Source organism: Eumetopias jubatus, unplaced genomic scaffold (assembly GCF_037043125.1).
Source record: "Eumetopias jubatus isolate StellerSeaLion01/CBP00866 unplaced genomic scaffold, mEumJub1_p1.0 scaffold_1, whole genome shotgun sequence".
Taxonomy (NCBI): Eukaryota; Metazoa; Chordata; class Mammalia; order Carnivora; family Otariidae; genus Eumetopias; species Eumetopias jubatus.
Window position 1 is genome coordinate 209330743 of NW_028274807.1, and position 18155 is coordinate 209348897.

Below are 18155 nucleotides of genomic sequence, written 5' to 3' on the forward strand. Positions count from 1 at the left end.
GCAACTCCAAGATGGCACCTGGGTTGTGGGTAACCATTCCAGAATGGCACCCAAGGGCTGAGCAGCCATTCTGTCCAAGATGGCACCCAAATTGTGGGGACCCGTTCCAAGATGGCACCTAAGTTCTGGACAGCATTTCAAGATGGTACCCAAGGGCTGGGCAGCCACTAGATCTTGGGGCCTTGATACTCAGCAGTACATTCCTCAAGTTATAGATGTTTGGAGCAGGTTGTACTCAGGGACCTTGTGCTCAGCAGTACATTCCTCAAGTTATAGATGTTTGGAGCAGGTTGTACTCAGGGACCTTGTGCTCAGCAGTACATTCCTCAAGTTATAGATGTTTGGAGCAGGTTGTACTCAGGGGCCTTGTACTCAGCAGTACATTCCTCAAGTTACAGATGTTTGGAGCAGGTTGAGAAGACCTAACCAGCTCCTAATCCAGAAACAAATCTTCTTGGGGACCCTGTCTGTGCCCACCACCATGGATCATTCCCGGAAAGGAAAGTCTCAGAGAGACTCTGACCCACCTCACCCCCATAGTGAGAAATCAGAAGTTTCCTTTGTGCCTCTTCCCCCTAGCTTCCTTCTCAGCAGATCTTCAGAGGTTCTTGAATGGCCCCTCAACCAAATAACAAAGACTTGGTTTGTCAGGAGGCCAGAGTGGTGGCTTATTTCCAATTTAAGGACTAACATGGGCCACTCTCAGATCTTCTCTGGGAACACAGTGAGGTCAAGTTGTGTCAGAACAGCCAGAAAGCTCCAGGGTTCTGGATGCCTCCAAGCTGGTGGAGAGGTACCATGAGGGTCAGGAGGCTGATTGTATTTCTGACTCTGGCCAGACTTCCCACCCCCCCTTTCCCTTTACCTTCTACTTTCTTTTCCTCTTTCTATGTCTGCTCTCCTCTACCTTGTCTCCTTTCTTTCTCCTTCTTCCTCACTCCTTCCTTCTCCCGCTCCCTCTCTCTTACCCTTTTTTAAATGATTGAGTATTTATTTAAGTATTAGAGCAATGGAAAACACTGTAAAAAAAAAAAACCAAAATTTTGGCAATGTTATTAACATATTCTGAAGTTTCAAAAAAAAATAAGTAAAGTGCGCAGTGAATTAGAGGAGAAAGATTGCCACAAATAAGACAAAGAATTGTTGGCTTTCATATATAAAAAGCAATTACAAATCAATAAGAAACATGAAACTCATTAGATAAATGGACAAGGGATGTAAACAGAAATTTTGCAGAATGCTGACAACTAATAAAAATTAAAAAAAAATCAGCCTCCTTGGAATTCGGAGAAATGTCAAATACAAATAAGTTACAATTTGTTTCCTACCAAGATAGCACCAGTTTCTTCCAAAAAGATTTTTAAAGTGTATATGAGAATGTCATGAAATATGCTCCTCCCTCCCTCCATCAGCTATTTGAGCGACTCCTACAAGATGTCTGGTAGGCACCATGGCTAGGTCCTGAGAAAATTTCAACTCTGAAGAGCCAAAATGCTTTACCACCCTCAGCCTGGAGTGAATCCATCCCCTGTGGAAATTACCTACGTGCTGTCTGTCTCTGTTTCTGTCCCAAATTCCCGTTCCTCCCTCATTCCTGTTTCTTTCTCCTTCTTTCTCTTTCCCCTTTTTTCTCTTCTTCCCTCTGACAGCCTCTCTGCTCTTTCTCCTCTTCTGTTTCTCCCCTCCCTCCTTCCCTCTCTCTTTCAGTGTGTCTCTCTCCTTTTCCCCCAACCCTACATTTTCTCTTTTCTGTTTATCACCTTCTGTGTCTCTCTGTTTCTCCTTGCCCACCCGGCCTGCCCCAGCATGTGTGTGTGTCTCTCTCTGTCTCTGTCCCTCTGTCTGGTTCATATCCTCTCTGCTCTCCCCATTCTCCCTCTTTCTCTCTCCCTCCTCTGGTCCTGGCCCTGTGGGCCTGACCATCTACCTAACCTGCGGGGCCTAGAAAAAGGGGACACTTCCCCATGCGCTCTGGCATCAGGAGACCCAGCCCCCACCATGTTCTGACCAGGGACGGTCTCTGCAACAAGGGAGGGCAAGCTCGAGCAGGCACCTCGCTCATACTGCCTCGGGCCTTCCAGGCTGATGTCCTTCCAGCAGCCCCCCAAGTCTCCTAGAGCTCAGGAGGTGACGGGTCAGGGGGGACCCTGTCAGCCACATCCATCCGTCCACACACAACCACTCCTTTGCCCACTGTGCCTGGCGTGGTGGGTTCTGCCCTCCGTGGCCACCACTGGGTGTAGAACAAAAGAAAGAATGACCGAGGCCCATCAGCTCAGCCTTGGCCCTGGCACTTTCCTCCCAGACCTCTGTCGGAGCCGACATGCTTCAGTGACAAGGAGGGGGCCCCCACTGTTGCCCTGCCTCACCTCCGCCCCCCAATTTGACCTCACAATTTGGGGAAGGGGTGGCGGTCCAAAGACTTGGGACTTTCAACCAGAGAACTTTTGCTATAATGAGCTATAGTTTACAATATGCTGTTTCTAGGATCCCTGGAGCTACAATTAGGCTCTACTTTAAGCAAACACTTTGCAAAAGCAGAATTATTTTTCCACCAAAAATCAATCAGCAGAATGATTCTTTGTGTTGCAAAAGAATCTGCTAGAGGGAGCTGATTTTTTTTTTGAATTTTCATTTTATATATGAAGTTATACAAGGGCATTCAAAATGAGCCTACAACTCACAGAAATTTGGCAGCGTACTTGTAGTCAATCTTTTAAACTGCTTCTATGAAGTTTCTACAGGCATAAAGCCAGCCAGCCCATGACCTTGAAAATCCCTGTTTTGAATGTTTTGGGTTTTTTTGGTTCTTTTTTTTTTTTTTAATTCCTATGTAAGGAAGAAGTCCGGACTGGGATTTAAGGACATCCTCTAAGCCTCAGTGGGCTTGTAGATCTCACAGGAACTGGGGGGAGGGGGGAGAGATTTTGCCAGTGGGATCCTGACAAGTGCTAGCAGCTCTCAAGGGGTTTTAGAAGAGCTGACAGCCATGGGGGGTGCCTTTATATGATGGTCATAGGGATAGGAGAGGTAGACCTTGAGGCTCCCCCTGCCACACCCTCCCTCCCTTGCTGCAAAAAATCCATCTGGTGCTGCCAACTCTCTTCCAAGGCAGGACTGCAGTCTTGGCACAGCTGGCCGGGCACCTTGATCAAGCTGCTCCTGCATGCCCAGGGCTAAATCTGCCCAAAAGCCAGAGAAGGAGCCCTCAGGCTGTTACTTTTCTCCCCAAAAAAGTCTCAGAATCCCACCCCCTGGCTGCAGGTTTCTGGCCTCTTTTGCCTGAGAACGTTTCTCACCCTATAAGGACTTTACTTAGTGTCTTTTCTTGTTACTACATGGATGTCACTTTGGCAGGAGTGGGGGATTCTCTGAGGGTCTCGGCCTGAGTGCCCAACCCCAGAGTCCTTTGCTTCTTTCCTTTCTGGTCCTTTAGCTCGATTTATCAGTCCTGTGCCCATCTCCTCATAGACAAGGCTGAGAACCCCAAGGGGTGTTAGATTAGTCTTACTGCTTTAGAAAGAGGCTTCCTGCAAGTCTATCTGGTTTGTCTCTTATATGCACGTCCCTTAGTGGCTCTGTGCCTCAGTTTCCCCACAAAGCCGAAAAACTTGACTGGGTAGTAACAGTCACAGCTTCCATATATTTAATCCCCACCAGCAACCTCCTGTGGGAAGTTGTCTCGTTGTTCCCTTTCTGTAGATGAGGAAACTGAGGCCCAGAGGCGAGTCTGGCAGGATCACTAGGTGGGGCTCCACCTACAGATTCAAGGTTGCTGCCCATCTTCCAGCCATGAACGTGGAAGTCTTTCACTAATCAGCAGAAGGACACTTGACAGCTTAGCCAGCCCAGGTTCCTTGAAAGCCAAGGGGAAGGGGGCACAAGGCTGCTCTGCTCCCTTCTTCATTGAAAGGAATCTTGCTGTTCTGGACTTTTGGGGTGGAGGCAAGGATTCTCCCACAGTGCTGTGATCGTGGCCCCGTCTCAGATGTAGGAAAACTATCCCTGTGGTCCTCCAAGGGATGTGTCGGAGCTTTGCTGACAGTTTCCACCACCCCCCTGCACCTCACCCGAATCTGTGTGTGTGTGTGTCCTGCTCCTTCCGCCGTGTACCATGTCCATGCGAGCACCATTAACACACCATCTCATGAGCCGTCACACATGATACCACGCTCTGTGCCCATGCATCGGGGCAGCCAACTGACACGTCTCAGCCTCTGGCGGGTCGTGATCCTGCCCTCACTGCCAAGAGTCCATCTGGCGCAGCCACTCCTCCCTCAAGGCAAGCCAGTACAGCTGGCGGAACGCCTTGATCAAGCCTCTCTTGCATGCTCAGGAGCTGAACTGCAAGGAAGCCCAAGAAGGAGCCCTCAGGCTGCCACATTTTTAATCCCATCCTCAACCTGGCCCCTGCACTGAAGGCATTATTTTTCTTGTGTGGGATAAAATGGGAAAGAAGATTTGAGTGCAAGATACACAAATTGGGGTTTGAATCTCAGTCTGCCGCTTCCTAGCTGTGTGACCTTGGGCAAGGCACTCTCCCTCTCTGGGCCTCAGCTTCCTCATCTGGAAAACAGGCATGATGGTGCCACCTTCCTGCAGGCAAACATAGTGACATTCAGAAGGCTCACATTTTACACCTAAAGTTAGCAGGTCAGGCAGAAATCACTGTCATTAAAAGATCGGTCAATAATCCACAGAGGAGAACCTACATGATTCTACATATGCAATAAGTCCTAGATACATTGAGCTGTGAGAACCACGAAGATGAAATAAAAAGGTGGGGGGTGGGGAATCCAGCAGAATATTTGTAGACATTTAAACCATTCTGTTTTTGGAGAAACCACTAACTTTGAATAAAATGTTAAAAAGAAAGAAGGAAAGAAATATCACTAACTTTGAAAGAGGCAGCAGGTAGGAAGTTCCGGAGAGGACCTGCCTGGCAGCCAGGTTTCTGATGGCAGTCGGGTTTCTCCGGCCTTGATCTCCAGCCATGGTTGGAGAGGTGTCATGAGACCGAGCCTGATTCCAAAGATGAGCTGTGCGAGGGCTGAGCCAGATGCTGAGAGCATTCTCTCAGGACTCCCAGGAGCTGCCTCTAACCACACCCCATATTGGAACTCTTCGCCGACCTCCCTCTTCTTCATACCTTAGGGGGTAAAGCCAAGGCCGTAGCCACCATGTGTCAAACGTCAGAATCCCCAAGGTCTGTTTTACAGATGAGGATGACAATTAGGGGCAGAGCTGGGATTCAAACCCTGGTGCCCCTGACTCCAAAGCTCACAATTTCCAAGCCATTCTAAGACCTTCCAGCCCCAGAACCTCTGGAGAAAAGGGGTTTCTCTAGCTCTTGGCAGTGACCATCAGTGGCAAATTTGCCTTTGGTCACTGACAACTTTCTGGTTGTCCTGCTACTTGGAAATTTGGCTTTCTTGGTGCTGCCAGGAGCCTGCAGAGGGCAGGGGACCGAATGGGGGGCTTCCAGATGGAAGGATGGATGTCGGCCAGAGCCGCAAGCCTGAGGCTGCCCCTCCTGGTGCCCGGGCGGGGCAGGGGGCACTCAGGTGTGTGTGTGTGTGTGTGTGTGTGTGTGTGTGTGTGTATGTGTGTGTGCTGTGTTTCTTCTGAGGCCGCTTACAATCTGTCTCTCCCTCCGACGCCACCTCACCAGGAGCAGTACACGGTAAAGTTTTCTCTCTCTCTCTCTCTCTCTCTGTTTCTCTCTCTCTCTCATTTTGTCTCTCGTTCTCTGTGCCCTGGTGCAGTTGTGTTGGCTCTGGGCCTGTTTCCATGGCCTTGTGTTTTTGCTGCCATCCATGGCTTGCAGTGACCAGAGCCCCCCTCAGTCTCTCCCCCAAGAGGAGGAGCCCTAAGGGGCCTTAGCCACTGCCTCCCTCCATGACCCACCATGAGTCCAGTTCTTGGCAGAGAACAGCAAGGACATGGGGGAGCGGGGCCTCTCCAGGGTCTGATGTCAACAAGGCAGACGAGCTTGGTGGGGTGGTTCCCAGAGGGGTAAGCGTGTCCAGACTCCAAGATGGGAGAAGGGTGGACAAGCCACACAACCAGGACTTGAGCTCTAAAAGGAGAAATTAGCCTCCTAAGGAGCATCTACACTTTCAGCAAAGTGGTTCAAAGTCGGGTTGTTTTCTGTGAGAGCACCTTGATCAAGCCACTCCTGCAAGCTCATGACCCAAACTGCCAGGAACACCCCTCACTGCCTCAATAAACAAGACTGTTCCTCAGCCTTGTCCAAGGGCAAGGTACCTCCTGAGGGAGAGAGCCCCACAGGGGGAGGCCAGGGAGTCCTTTTCAGAGGAGTGGATGGCCCATGGGAGGCATGTTTCCAAATGTCAGCCATTCAGCACCTCAAGATTGTAGCCGGTTCTACACACAACCTAGATGTCCACTTGCTTGACATTTTCTCCACCAACACGTAGTCTAAACTTTGCTTCAGTTTTTGCTGGGAAATTGGGCCGTCCCCTCACAACCGGTATTGTTAGCCTCAGAGAGAACCACAGCTGGAAAGGTGAATCCCACAGGTGTGAAACAGTGGCATTGCGGCTTATCACATTCAAGCTGGGTTCTAGGAATTCCAGAGAAATGAGTGACCTCCTAGCACATCTCGGAGACCTTCCACTCTTACCGAAGCAAAAGGCCTGAAAGATGCTTGAAGAAGAAATAGCTAGTTTCCCTGTGGGGTCCAATTATTTAATTGTGTCCCTGTTCAGCCTCACATTATCAGTGACTCTCTTGATGTGTGTTGCCTACTTCAGGGGCACAACCTTGAGATAACAATGATGACTTTGGTTTTAAAGGGGGAAAAACATGTTCCAGCCAAATCCCGGAGCACAGCTGTGCTCTGCAGAATAACGTTCAGTTCCCCTCTTTATTCCCCGAAAAAAATGAGAGAAAGGAGATCTATAAGAAAGGATGATTTTGTGCCCAGATACCCAGACACCCATGGTGGGGGTCCCTGGGATAGCTCTCCACATGATCCACAGGGTAACCAGAGGGACATGTTTGCTGGGAGACCCTCAAAGAACTCTCATCTGAATCCATTCACGTGCATCCTGAGACCATACGCCAGGCGCATGGTGGGGGCAAGAATCATGATTAAAAGGGAAAATGGACACCTAGAAGAATAAATCACAATTTAAGCCTCTGATGGGTTTTCTGGCTAAAGCCCGAAGCCAAAGACTGAAACAAATGACTGTGGAACAGCAGTAGGGTTTCGTAAAACCCAGCGGCAATCAGGGAAGGCTGTCAGATAAAGGAGCCTCTAATTTGGCTTTGGGGGCTGTGTGGTCCTGTGAATGGAGAGGTGGAGGAAGGGCATTTCTGGCAGCAGGAACAGTATGTGCAAAAGCAGAGGGAGACAAAAGAGTGTGGCTGGGGTTTGGGGTGTGTCGCAGTCGATGGAAATGCAAAGGTAAAGGTAAGTTGGGCTACATTTCCAAGAGCCTTGAGTGCCGTGCCCGAAGTTCGCACTTCTAGGAATTCAGATGCTCCAGAAGGATTCTGAGAAGGAGAGCGACATGGTCATTGGCTTTGAACACTGTGTGCAGAAAAGATCAAAGGAGAGAGAGACAGGGAGTGGGGGGAACCTGGGAAATGGGTAACGGGAGTCTAGCATAAGATGGTGGCTGGGGACGATGATGGAGATGTTAGGGGAGTAACCCATTGTGGGTGGAGGACAGGAAGCTGAATGTGACACTTGGGTTTCTGACTTGGGCAACTGGGTGGATGATGAGTTCTATTAACCACAAGCCTTTGATGGCTGCACCGAAAGCCCTCCTCTTAGGGGACCTGAATCATGGTTGGCTAAGGGTAGCAAGGGATCTGCAGGAGCTGTACGGTGAAGGGTCAGGTCCAGTGGACCCAGGACTGAACCTCTATGCAGCTCTCTGGAAAGACGGGCTAAGGGACCCTGACGGAGGTTCAACATCAACATCTGATGTCCTGCTTCTTTCCTTTCCTGTGGGCTCAGGGAATACTGGGGGAGAGTGACGTTAAGTATTTCCTGAATCCTATTGGAAGTGGGGCGAGGAATCACATTTTCTAAGAGCTCACCAAGACCACCTCCAGTGAGCGTCCAAAGGCAGCCAGCTCCCCTCTGCTCGGTCTGGCCTGGCCAAGTGGTGGAGGACCTTAACAAATCCTGAGACCAGAACCACAGAAGGCCATCTGCTGACTACCTCTTGAGCTCACATCTAGCAGGGGTGCTCACTACTCTTCCCCAGCAAGGGCAGGACTGTGCCAGGCTTCCCCCAAGACTCCTATGCCTGAGAGGGTGGGGTCACATGGAGTTGTGGGCCACCCACCACCCAGACTGACTTCTGCTTCCTCTCTTCCCCTCTCTGCACCCTAACATCCCTCCACAGTGGCAATAGCAAAGGAAAGGACATCAACACTATTAAATCCCTCCGAGTCCTCCGGGTGCTACGACCTCTTAAAACCATCAAGCGGTTGCCAAAGCTCAAGGTGAGATTGGGGCATGTGGGAGGCCTGTGAGGGTTGCCATATACAGTTGGGCAGGTTGCACACTGTTCAAGGACACTACATTGAAAGGGGAGCTGATAACATCACATCCGTCATATATGGATATATTTATTATTACAGCTTTCCAGCAGATGGCAGTAAAGTGAATCAACCTAACAAAATCTGTGTATTATGACAGTTTTCCATTAGATGAAATGTCTTAAGGTGGGGCTCCCTTTTCCTAATTCACAGGAGGACATCATATGGATAAAATAGGGCACAACCGTAATGTGGGAAGCAGGAAACTAGGTTTCTGCTCCCACATAACTTTTGACTTTTCACCAACCTGTTCTAGACTCCATTATCTCCTGTTCCAAAATAGTATGAACCAGCATTTCCCAAAGCTTGTCATTCAGGAGAAACAGGAGAAAAGAAAGGAAATGCAACCTAGTCATTCAAACACACCTTTCCAATTGATGTTTCACCTGAGAGCCACCTGTATTATCTCCTACTTAACGTTAAAGTCACCACTTTTTTTATTTAAATGAGCATATTTTAAAAGGAAACTCTATGCCAAGGTTCTCAAGTTGGAAAACCAGAACCCAATGTTAATAGAAGGTAAAACTAAATACATTCCCCCAAAATAAGACACCATTAAGAAAATCTAGCCAAAAAAGATTGCCTGGAAAAGGCTTTGGACTTGGGTGCTTGCTCTTCCCGGGTTGAAAAGGAAAAGTATCAGGTTTCGGTGTTAACAGAGTAGCAACAAAGCAAGACCTTCTCCTTCACTCAAAAGGATTGATGGGAAAAGTGGAAAGTGAGTAACTTTGTTACCATGCGATTCAGCAGGACTTAGTGTGGGCTCCTGCAGGACCTGAAGGAACGTCCTCTGTCACCTCGGCGTGCCCCTCCCCCATGACTTTGGCACTGTCGCTCGCCGATATGTGGCTGCCCTTTGGATGTGAAAGCTTGCTTGCGCTGAAATATGTGGACGTGCAGCCATATCCAGTGCTGCAGTTCCTCACCCTTTTCTGGGTGGCAGCCCCCTTCCCAAGCCCCCGAGAAAGCTGTGCACCCTCTCTCCCCCGGGGAAAACTGGCCTGTAATTACAGTGGGTTCGAGGATCCTTACCCACTAGTGGTTAGGACCCACCGTGGTTAGAAGCAGAACAGGGTGGGAGATGTTGCAGGCGGGACCCCTGCCTTCCTTGGGAAATGGTGGAAAGATGCCATCTCTCCCGGGCCTGTGACATTGCCTCTCAAAGCCAGAGCGCCCCCTACTGCTCGGTGGGCCGAAGGGAGGAGGAGCACAACTCTGGACGGGGCGGGGGCGGGGGGGCGGGGAGGCAGGGACACAGAATCAATAGGAAAGGCCCTGTCCGTGAGACGGGACATTGGAAAATTGGCAGCACGTTGGTTGTGTCGCCAGCCCCTCATGCCCTCTCTCCACTCTGCGCCCCAGGCCGTGTTCGACTGTGTGGTGAACTCGCTCAAGAATGTCTTCAACATCCTCATCGTCTACATGCTGTTCATGTTCATCTTTGCCGTGGTGGCCGTGCAGCTCTTCAAGGGGAAGTTTTTCCACTGCACTGATGAGTCCAAGGAGTTCGAGAAAGACTGCCGGTGGGTCTCTGCTCCCCTCCGTGTCCCCACGGGGGCTGGGGGTTGGGGGGCCCAGAAGCACCACTGGGGCTTGGAAACCAGAGTGTTGGGCCCTGGACGTGACCCAGGTGCAACCAGCTTGGGGCCAGAATAGGAAGAAAAAGTTTGGGTGTTTGAGTTGCTGTGCATCTCGCTTCCATCCCCACCTTTGTCAAGTGGGGGATATTCATATACGTCCACGTTCCCTTATTGGAAAACCTTTACCGGCTGATGCGTTTCAAAGATCAGAATATTATGCGATTTTAGAAAGATCGCATAGCACGTGTTCCACACAGGACGTCAGTCACACCCTCAGCTGGGTCTAAGGCATCCCCGTAACCAAACCAGTTTTGTTTTGTTTCGTTTTGTGTTTTTGCTGGGAAACATGCAACTATTTGCACCGAATGGGACAAATGACAAGTGTGAAGAGCCTCATGTCCAGTCGGGTCCGGTTTCGTTGCCAAACGAATTAGATCAGAGGTGGAAAACTTTGTCTGCCAAGGGCCGGATCCTACAAACTTTGGCCTTTATGGGGCCCGCAGCCTCTGTAACAGCTCCTCTCTGCTACCATCCTAACACAGAGCAGACAGGCAACACGGAGACAAATAGGCGTGACTATGTTCTTATTTCTAGAAATGAAAATTTGAATGTCGGACAAATTTAATTTGTCACAAATGCATTCTTTTGATTTGTTTCCTACCTCTTAAAAATGTAGAAAACTGTTCTTAGTTTGTGGGTCATACAGACAACAGGTGCAAATTTGGTCTGTGGGCCATAACTTGCCACCCCCTGACTTAAGAGAAAGATGTTTGGTTTTCGGAACTTTCTAGAGTTTGGCGTCGTGGAGGAGAAGTTGTGGGCCTGCAGTTGCCCCCTCTTGGGGTCATCCCCGTGATAGAAATTGCTAAGCCCTTAACTAAGCGCCATTAAACACTGTCGCTGGTATAAAGCATTACTATGCAGAGAATGGCAGCCTGTTATTTTGGTGGCTGTGTCCTGACATTGGAAGGACCCCAGACACTTGGCCTCGTGTGTCTGGGGCTAAGCCTTGTGTCCTGCCCTGAAAAGGGGCCGCAGCTGCCCCCTCTGGCCTGATGAACCCAGAGGTGTGCCTGTCTCTCTCCCTGCTCTCAACCCCCACCCCCAAGCCTGAGGCTCCCACCCGCAGGACTAGAAGTTTTCGTGTTGGAAGAGAGTGCTCAGTCCTGAGTCGGCTCTCGGCTGAGGATTTGTCTCCGAGCGGATGGACACACGTCAGGGAGACGCATGAGGGGCTGCTGCTTCCTGGGCTCAGGAATGCAGCGTGGGCTGGTGGGCCCCTCTTCCTCTTCCTCCTGCCGAAGATGAGTGTCCCCTTCTTCTGTTTACTAACGGCCCCCATTTTCTGTGGCAGCGGCAAGTACCTCCTCTACGAGAAGAACGAGGTGAAGGCACGGGACAGACAATGGAAGAAATATGAGTTCCATTATGACAACGTGCTGTGGGCTCTGTTGACCCTCTTCACTGTGTCCACAGGAGAAGGCTGGCCACAGTGAGTGGCCCGCCACAGAGCCCCACGGAGGAGTCAGGGGGGCCCCAGGGAGCAGGGTGGGGAAGGGTCTCAGAGCCCAGTGCTGAGAAAGGCCTGGCTGAAGAGAGGCTGGCTCCTGGCTTCCCGAGGTGGAGACCCCGGTAGGCGCACGGCGCAGGGGGCGGGGGGCTGCCACCAGAACAAGAGCCTACAAGTGCGGCTGGGCCTGTGGAGGCAGAAACCCAGCCCTCACTGGGCTCAGTCCGCCAGACCCTGTGTGTGGAACGGGCAGTGCTTCTAATTTGTAGAAAGGCTCCCCAGACACAGGCCGTCATGTCCTCTTAACCCTTCCTATGCCAGTGAGTGCAGATCTCCAAGACCAGGGTGTGTGGATGTGGCATTTCCCAAGTCCCTTTGACCACAGGACCATTCCTCGCCCAGAATAGGGTGAGGGCTGGGGTGAGGCTGAATCATGCGTGAGTCCAGGGCTGGACCTGTCTTTGCTTAAAATGTTGGTATTTTTTGTCCTCATGGGTTTTTTTGTGGGTTTGGTTTTTGTTTTGTTTTGTTTTTGGGGGTTTTTTGGGGGGTTTTTTTTGGCATTCGTTGTGATTTGTTTAAATATTGCAGTAAAATACTATTTCTTTTAATGACTGAGAGGCTTGGCACCTCCTTAATTTGTGTCCAAGGCAAGTGCTTTACTCTCCTCACCCGAGTCCCGGTCCTCCTCCCAGAGGTCTCAGAAATGCAGGTTGATTCCGGTGTGTGCCCTCAGCATCCTCGCCTCCCTCCCTCCTGCTCTCAGGAAACACACCAGCCCTCATGTGCCTTTCCACCCACCTACACGCACACTCAGTACCCACTCACATGGGGCCAGTGCTAGCCCATACGGCACCTTTGAGCAAATTTTTTAGACATCCTTCCTCAACAGACTTCACTTCCATCTGTCAGAAAATCATTGCAATATACTTAATGATTTTGTTCAAATAAGGTACTTCATGGCCACCTGCCCAAAAGTTGTCATCATAAATACACAAATCTTTCATGTCTATAGTATGAATGGCAACCTTTAGATGCAGAACCCTTGAGCAGTGCACAATCCGTGCAACTGTTCAGAGCAGCTCTGCACATATACACCCATGTTCATCCCCACTACCCCTTCTCAGCTCCCACTACCAGCTGTGCTTAGATGCCCCCACACACACACTCATATCTGCCTCCATGACCCCATATACCCTCCCATCCACCACCACCAACCTGGTTTCCCATCCCAACTTGGCCAGGCCTTAGTGGGCGAACTTCAGGAAGTCACTTTAAATTGCTAAACCTCAATTTCCTCATGTGTAAAAGGGGGCCAGTGATAACCTCCCTGAGAGGGTGGCCAAGAAAATAAATAAGATCATGTCCAGCACTTAATAACCCTCCGTCCGTGGTGGTAGAGGTAACTGACACTGTTGCCAAGACCCCCCACAGACAAAGGAGGTGGGAAGGCTTCTGGCTTCATAAAGTAACCACAGTAATTGGAGTCGGAAAACAGCTACTACTCTCATCTCTGTTGTTTTCTCTTAATATGTCCCTCCATTCCTGTCACCTGTCCCACTTTCCCCCTCTCCCCGCCCCATCCCTCACAGGGTCCTCAAGCACTCCGTGGATGCCACCTTTGAGAACCAGGGCCCCAGCCCCGGGTACCGCATGGAGATGTCCATCTTCTATGTCGTCTACTTTGTGGTGTTCCCCTTCTTCTTCGTCAATATCTTTGTGGCCTTGATCATCATCACCTTCCAGGAGCAGGGGGACAAGATGATGGAGGAATACAGCCTGGAGAAAAATGAGGTGCCACTTCCCGGTTGCATCCTTCATTTAAAAATTGATGACAGCCCCAATACACACACAAACACACACACACGCACATGCACACACACATTCACACCCAGGAAACAGCTTTTGGGGGCCTCTGGGGGGGGGCACAACAGCATTCTGCAGGCAGAATTCTATCTGCAGGGCAGCCCGTCATGGGGTTCCTGGAGGAAAACACACCGACAGAAGGTGTCTGTATCAGTCGGTGTGGACTAGGTTATGCCACAGTAACAAACAGCTTCAGAATCTCAGCACCAGATGTCCACAAAGGGATTGACTGATTTCTTGCTCAACACCACATGTCCAGGTGGCTCTGGTCCACATCGTCTTTACTCTGGTTCCTCTCTGAGACACTTCAGATCAAGAAGAGAGAATGGCAAACCCCAGTCCAATTTTTGCAGTCTGTGCCCAGAAGTGACACATGTCCCTTCTGTCCACATCTCATTAGCCAGAGCAAGTCACACATCAATGTCTGATGTCAGTGGGGTGAGGAAGTATGATCTCCCCAAGGGTGGGGTGGTGAATATTTATGAATGAAAATCCAGTCCTCCAGAGAGTACAGACATGGTGCTTTGCCCTTCTAATTTCATCCAAACTAGGCAGAAGACCTGGAATGCGTCCTTCCTCTGCTCCGTTGGCCCCTAAGTCTAAGTAGCCATTATTCCTCCCTCCCTCAAAGAGAAGGAGGAAAAGAAGCAAAGTATGCTTGAAAGAACGGTTAGACTTCAGTCAGACTTTGGTTCAAGTTCAGGTTTGGCCCACTTGGCAGCTGTGCCACGTCAGGCGAGTGGCTGACCCTCTCTGAGCTTCTGTTTTCCTCCCCTGCAAAGTAGGGTTATTGATAGTACCCACTTCCCGTGTTTGCTGAGGGGATTCAGGGAGGTCATGAGGGACGTGTCAGCGCAAGATCAGGCAGACGATGACTTCTCAAGGAGGTGTAGCTGTTGGCAGAAGAAAGTGGTCGTGGTGAAGGGCTTCTGGGAGTGAGGAATCCCGACTGGGGACGGGCTCGTGCAGATGTGCCAGAGAGCCATAGCCAGTGAGATGGGGGGTGCTCAGGGTGCAGCCGCCTCTCTCCTGCCCCAGCCCTCATGCCGCCGGCCTCTCTCCCGCAGAGAGCCTGCATCGACTTCGCCATCAGTGCCAAACCACTGACCCGACACATGCCCCAGAACAAGCAGAGCTTCCAGTACCGCATGTGGCAGTTCGTGGTGTCTCCGCCGTTCGAGTACACCATCATGGCCATGATCGCTCTCAACACCATCGTGCTCATGATGAAGGTGAGCCCCCAGCACTGCTTAACCCCCATGCGTGCCCGCCCCTCACATCCACCTTCCTCTGGCCAAATGACGCCATGCGCCCCAAGTTTCCCCAGGCAGATGACACTCCATCACCACCCCCAAGCCTCTGCTCTGGCTGTTCCCTCTGCCTGACACACGGTTCCCGCCCCTCGGCCTGGCCAGCTCCTTCCAGCTGCATCTCCAAGAAATCTTTCCTGACCCCCCCATGACTGCACGAGGCCCCTATCTTTGCAAGCACCCCATCTGCAATCCCACATGCCATAATATCAGCGTCAGGTTGCCCAGTGCTCTCCCCCACCAGCTTGTGAGCTCCCAGGGCCCAGACAAGTCCTGGTCACCCCTGAGTTCCTGGGGTTCAGCGAACCCCTGGCTCTGAGGGCACAGGAGGCCCTCGATAAATGTTCAGTGGATGAACTGAGGAAGGAGGGGCAGGCAGGGACCTTGCAACTCTTGGGGCCACGGAGCCCCTTCAGGGTGAAAAGTCAGAATCTTTCACCCTGTGGTTTGGAGACCAAAGGGCGGGATGTAAGCCCAGCTCTGCTATTTATCTTAGCATTTAACTTTGCACCAGGGGCCAGCAACTCTCAGGCCTCAGTTTCCCTGTCAATGAAATGGGGATGATCATAATAGCACGTTCCTACCATCCCTGGGTGGGGACAAGGATTGAATGCGGACGTTCAGGCAAAGATATGAGCATGTTTCTCAACACTTCAAAAACACTCGATATTTAAGCTGCCCATTTTTGGATTGGCGAAAAAGCCATGCCTATTTTTGCTTGAAACACTTCTCCATAAGCAAGTTCTTTTATCTTTTCATTGTTAGAATCATGAGCAGTTTCAAACAGAAAGGAATAGTGTAGCACAGCGCTTCTCAGATTGCAGTGTTCACGGATCATCTGGGGATCTCGTTAACATGAACATTCCGGTTGGGCAGATCCGGGGTGGGACCCTGACGTTCCAAGCAGCATCCCCCAGATGCCAGGGCTGCAGGTCCCTGGACCCCACCCACCCGGTCTCCAACACCCAGAGGTGCCCATTGTGAACACTATGTTCACTTCATCTACCTTGTTTCTCTTTTTTCTTGAGGTGAAATTCACATAACATAAAATTAACCGTTTCAAAGTGTGCAGTTCAGTGGTGATTTAGTACATTTACCACATGCAATCACCACCTCTCCCGACTTCCAGAACATTTTCATCACCCCAAAAGGGGACCCCGTCCCCATGAGCAGTCACCCCCACCCCGTTCCCCTCCCGGAGCCACCAGCAACCATCAATCTGCATTCTCTTTCTATGGATTTACCTATTCTGGACATTTCATCTATTTTTTTAATTATTTTAAATGATAGACACCACAATATTTTGCCCTTAAATTCTTCGGTACGTATTTCTAAGAAATAAGAAATTTTCCTACATATTATTTTTTTTAAGATTTTATTTATTAGAGAAAGCAGGAGCAGGGCAGGGGGAGTGGGAGAAGCAGACTCCCTGCTGAGCAGGGAGCCCTACACAGGCCTCCTGGGATCATGACCTGAGCCAAAGGCAGACGCTTAACCGACAGAGCCACCCAGACGCCCCTTAATACATATTCTTATGCTGACAAGATGAGTGATAATTCTCTAAGATACATATTGAATTGTCCCCAAAATTTCTTTTACAGCATGAGTTGGGTTTTTGTTTTTTTGTTTTTTTGTTTTTTAGAAGTGGGGAAGGGCAGAGGGAAAAGGAGAGAGAGAATCTCAAGCAGACTCCCCGCTGAGTGCAGAGCTACACATGGGGCTTGATCTCACGACCCTGAGATCATGACCTGAGCTGAAATTAAAAGTCGGACGCTTAACCGACTGAGCCACCCAGATGCCCCATGAGTTATTTTCTGAGCCAAGATCAAAACGGCTACACGTGGTCTCTGGTTTTTGTCTTTGAAATTTCTGTCTTCCCCGTACCATTTTTTCCCATGCTGTTGACTTTTTGAGGAAACCAGATGAGTTGAATGAAAATGGTCCCACCTCTGGGTGCATTGGTTTTCTCATGGGGTACTGTAACCTCTTCCTCCACCTGCCATGCCTCCTGTAACCTGGTACTGAGGGCTAAACATTATAAACTTCAATCTGATTAAATAGTTTGGGCAAGAAGAGTTCATAAGGAGTCAGAATAGAAGGGTTGCTGACTGGAAAGGGGTGCAAGGAAAATTTGGGGGTGCTGGAGATGTTCTAAGTCTTGGTCTGGGGAGTGGTCTTATGGGAGTGCAGAGGCAAGGATTTAAAGAGAGAGAGAGGGGCGCCTGGGTGGCTCAGTCGTTAAGCGTCTGCCTTCGGCTCAGGTCGTGATCCCGGGGTCCTGGGATCAAGCCTCGTGTCAGGCTCCCCGCTCCGCGGGAAGCCTGCTTCTCCCTCTCCCACTCCCCCTGCTTGTGTTCCCTCTCTCGCTGTGTCTCTCTCTGTCAAATAAATAAAATCTTTAAAAGAGAGAGAGAGAGAGAGATCTGGTGGGGAAAAAAACAGAAAATCCTGCAGAGCAGATTCTGCAGACATCCTCCTGCATCCCATCGGGAACGCCATCAGGCAGGCAGTCCTGGGATCTGGGATGCTAAGGCAGGACTCAAGATTAAGTGCTTGTTTTGATGTGAGAAGATTAGCCCAGGCCACAAAGGGCTTGCCTGGGGCCTGGGTCGCCTCCACAGGATGTTGGGAAGCCCCGAGTCCAAGTCCCGCCTGCCCCAGGACAGGAGAGTCGCAAAGCTGCAGCCCCAGCCCCCACCCTGCCCGCTGACCCCACCGTCCTTCCTCCTCCCTACTCCAGTTCTATGGGGCCTCAGTGGCTTATGAAAACGCTCTGAGAGTATTCAACATCGTCTTCACGTCCCTCTTCTCTCTGGAATGTGTGTTGAAAGTCATGGCTTTTGGGATTCTGGTAAGTATGGCCTTGGGGCTAGAGCTGTGGATTGGGGGGAAAGCCCGGAGGGGCACTGGGTGGTGGGCGGGCACTGGCCTCCCCACCTGGCCCCAAGACCCCCAGCCCCAGTGGTGGTTTGAGCATCCCTCCAGTGCCCACAGACCCTATGTAGGCGTTCATGCACTTGCCAAGTAACAGCGAGACCCAACGCTTGTTGAGAGTTACTGTGTCCCACGTGCTTCTGGTGCAGTCATTCCTCAAAGTGATCCAAAGGGTGGGAATAATTACCATCTACTTTAAGGAAACCAAGATCCAGACAGGCCAAGTCCATGGCCTTCCAGCCATTCTAACCACAATCCACAGTAAGACATACATTTTACAACGGAGGCAGCATGCCGACATGCAAACACAACCGAGATGAACCGTTCCCAAATCTGTGTCTGCCCTTGTTGTGTGCCCTGTGCTCTGAAGTTGTG

The 18155-nt window shown here is 50.5% G+C and overlaps 1 protein-coding gene across 4 annotated transcripts in view; it reads left to right on the forward strand.

The window, feature by feature from the left end:
* The window catches only part of CACNA1A (calcium voltage-gated channel subunit alpha1 A), a 265173-nt gene that overhangs the window by 209260 nt on the left and 37758 nt on the right, over positions 1-18155 (forward strand). For all 4 annotated transcript variants that reach the window (XM_028088869.2, XM_028088871.1, XM_088017020.1 and 1 more), the window contains 6 exons: positions 8385-8484; positions 9943-10103; positions 11515-11652; positions 13263-13464; positions 14604-14768; positions 17587-17697. In XM_028088869.2, coding sequence (XP_027944670.2) covers positions 8385-8484; positions 9943-10103; positions 11515-11652; positions 13263-13464; positions 14604-14768; positions 17587-17697 — 877 coding nt within the window. The remainder of the gene's footprint in view (positions 1-8384; positions 8485-9942; positions 10104-11514; positions 11653-13262; positions 13465-14603; positions 14769-17586; positions 17698-18155) is intronic.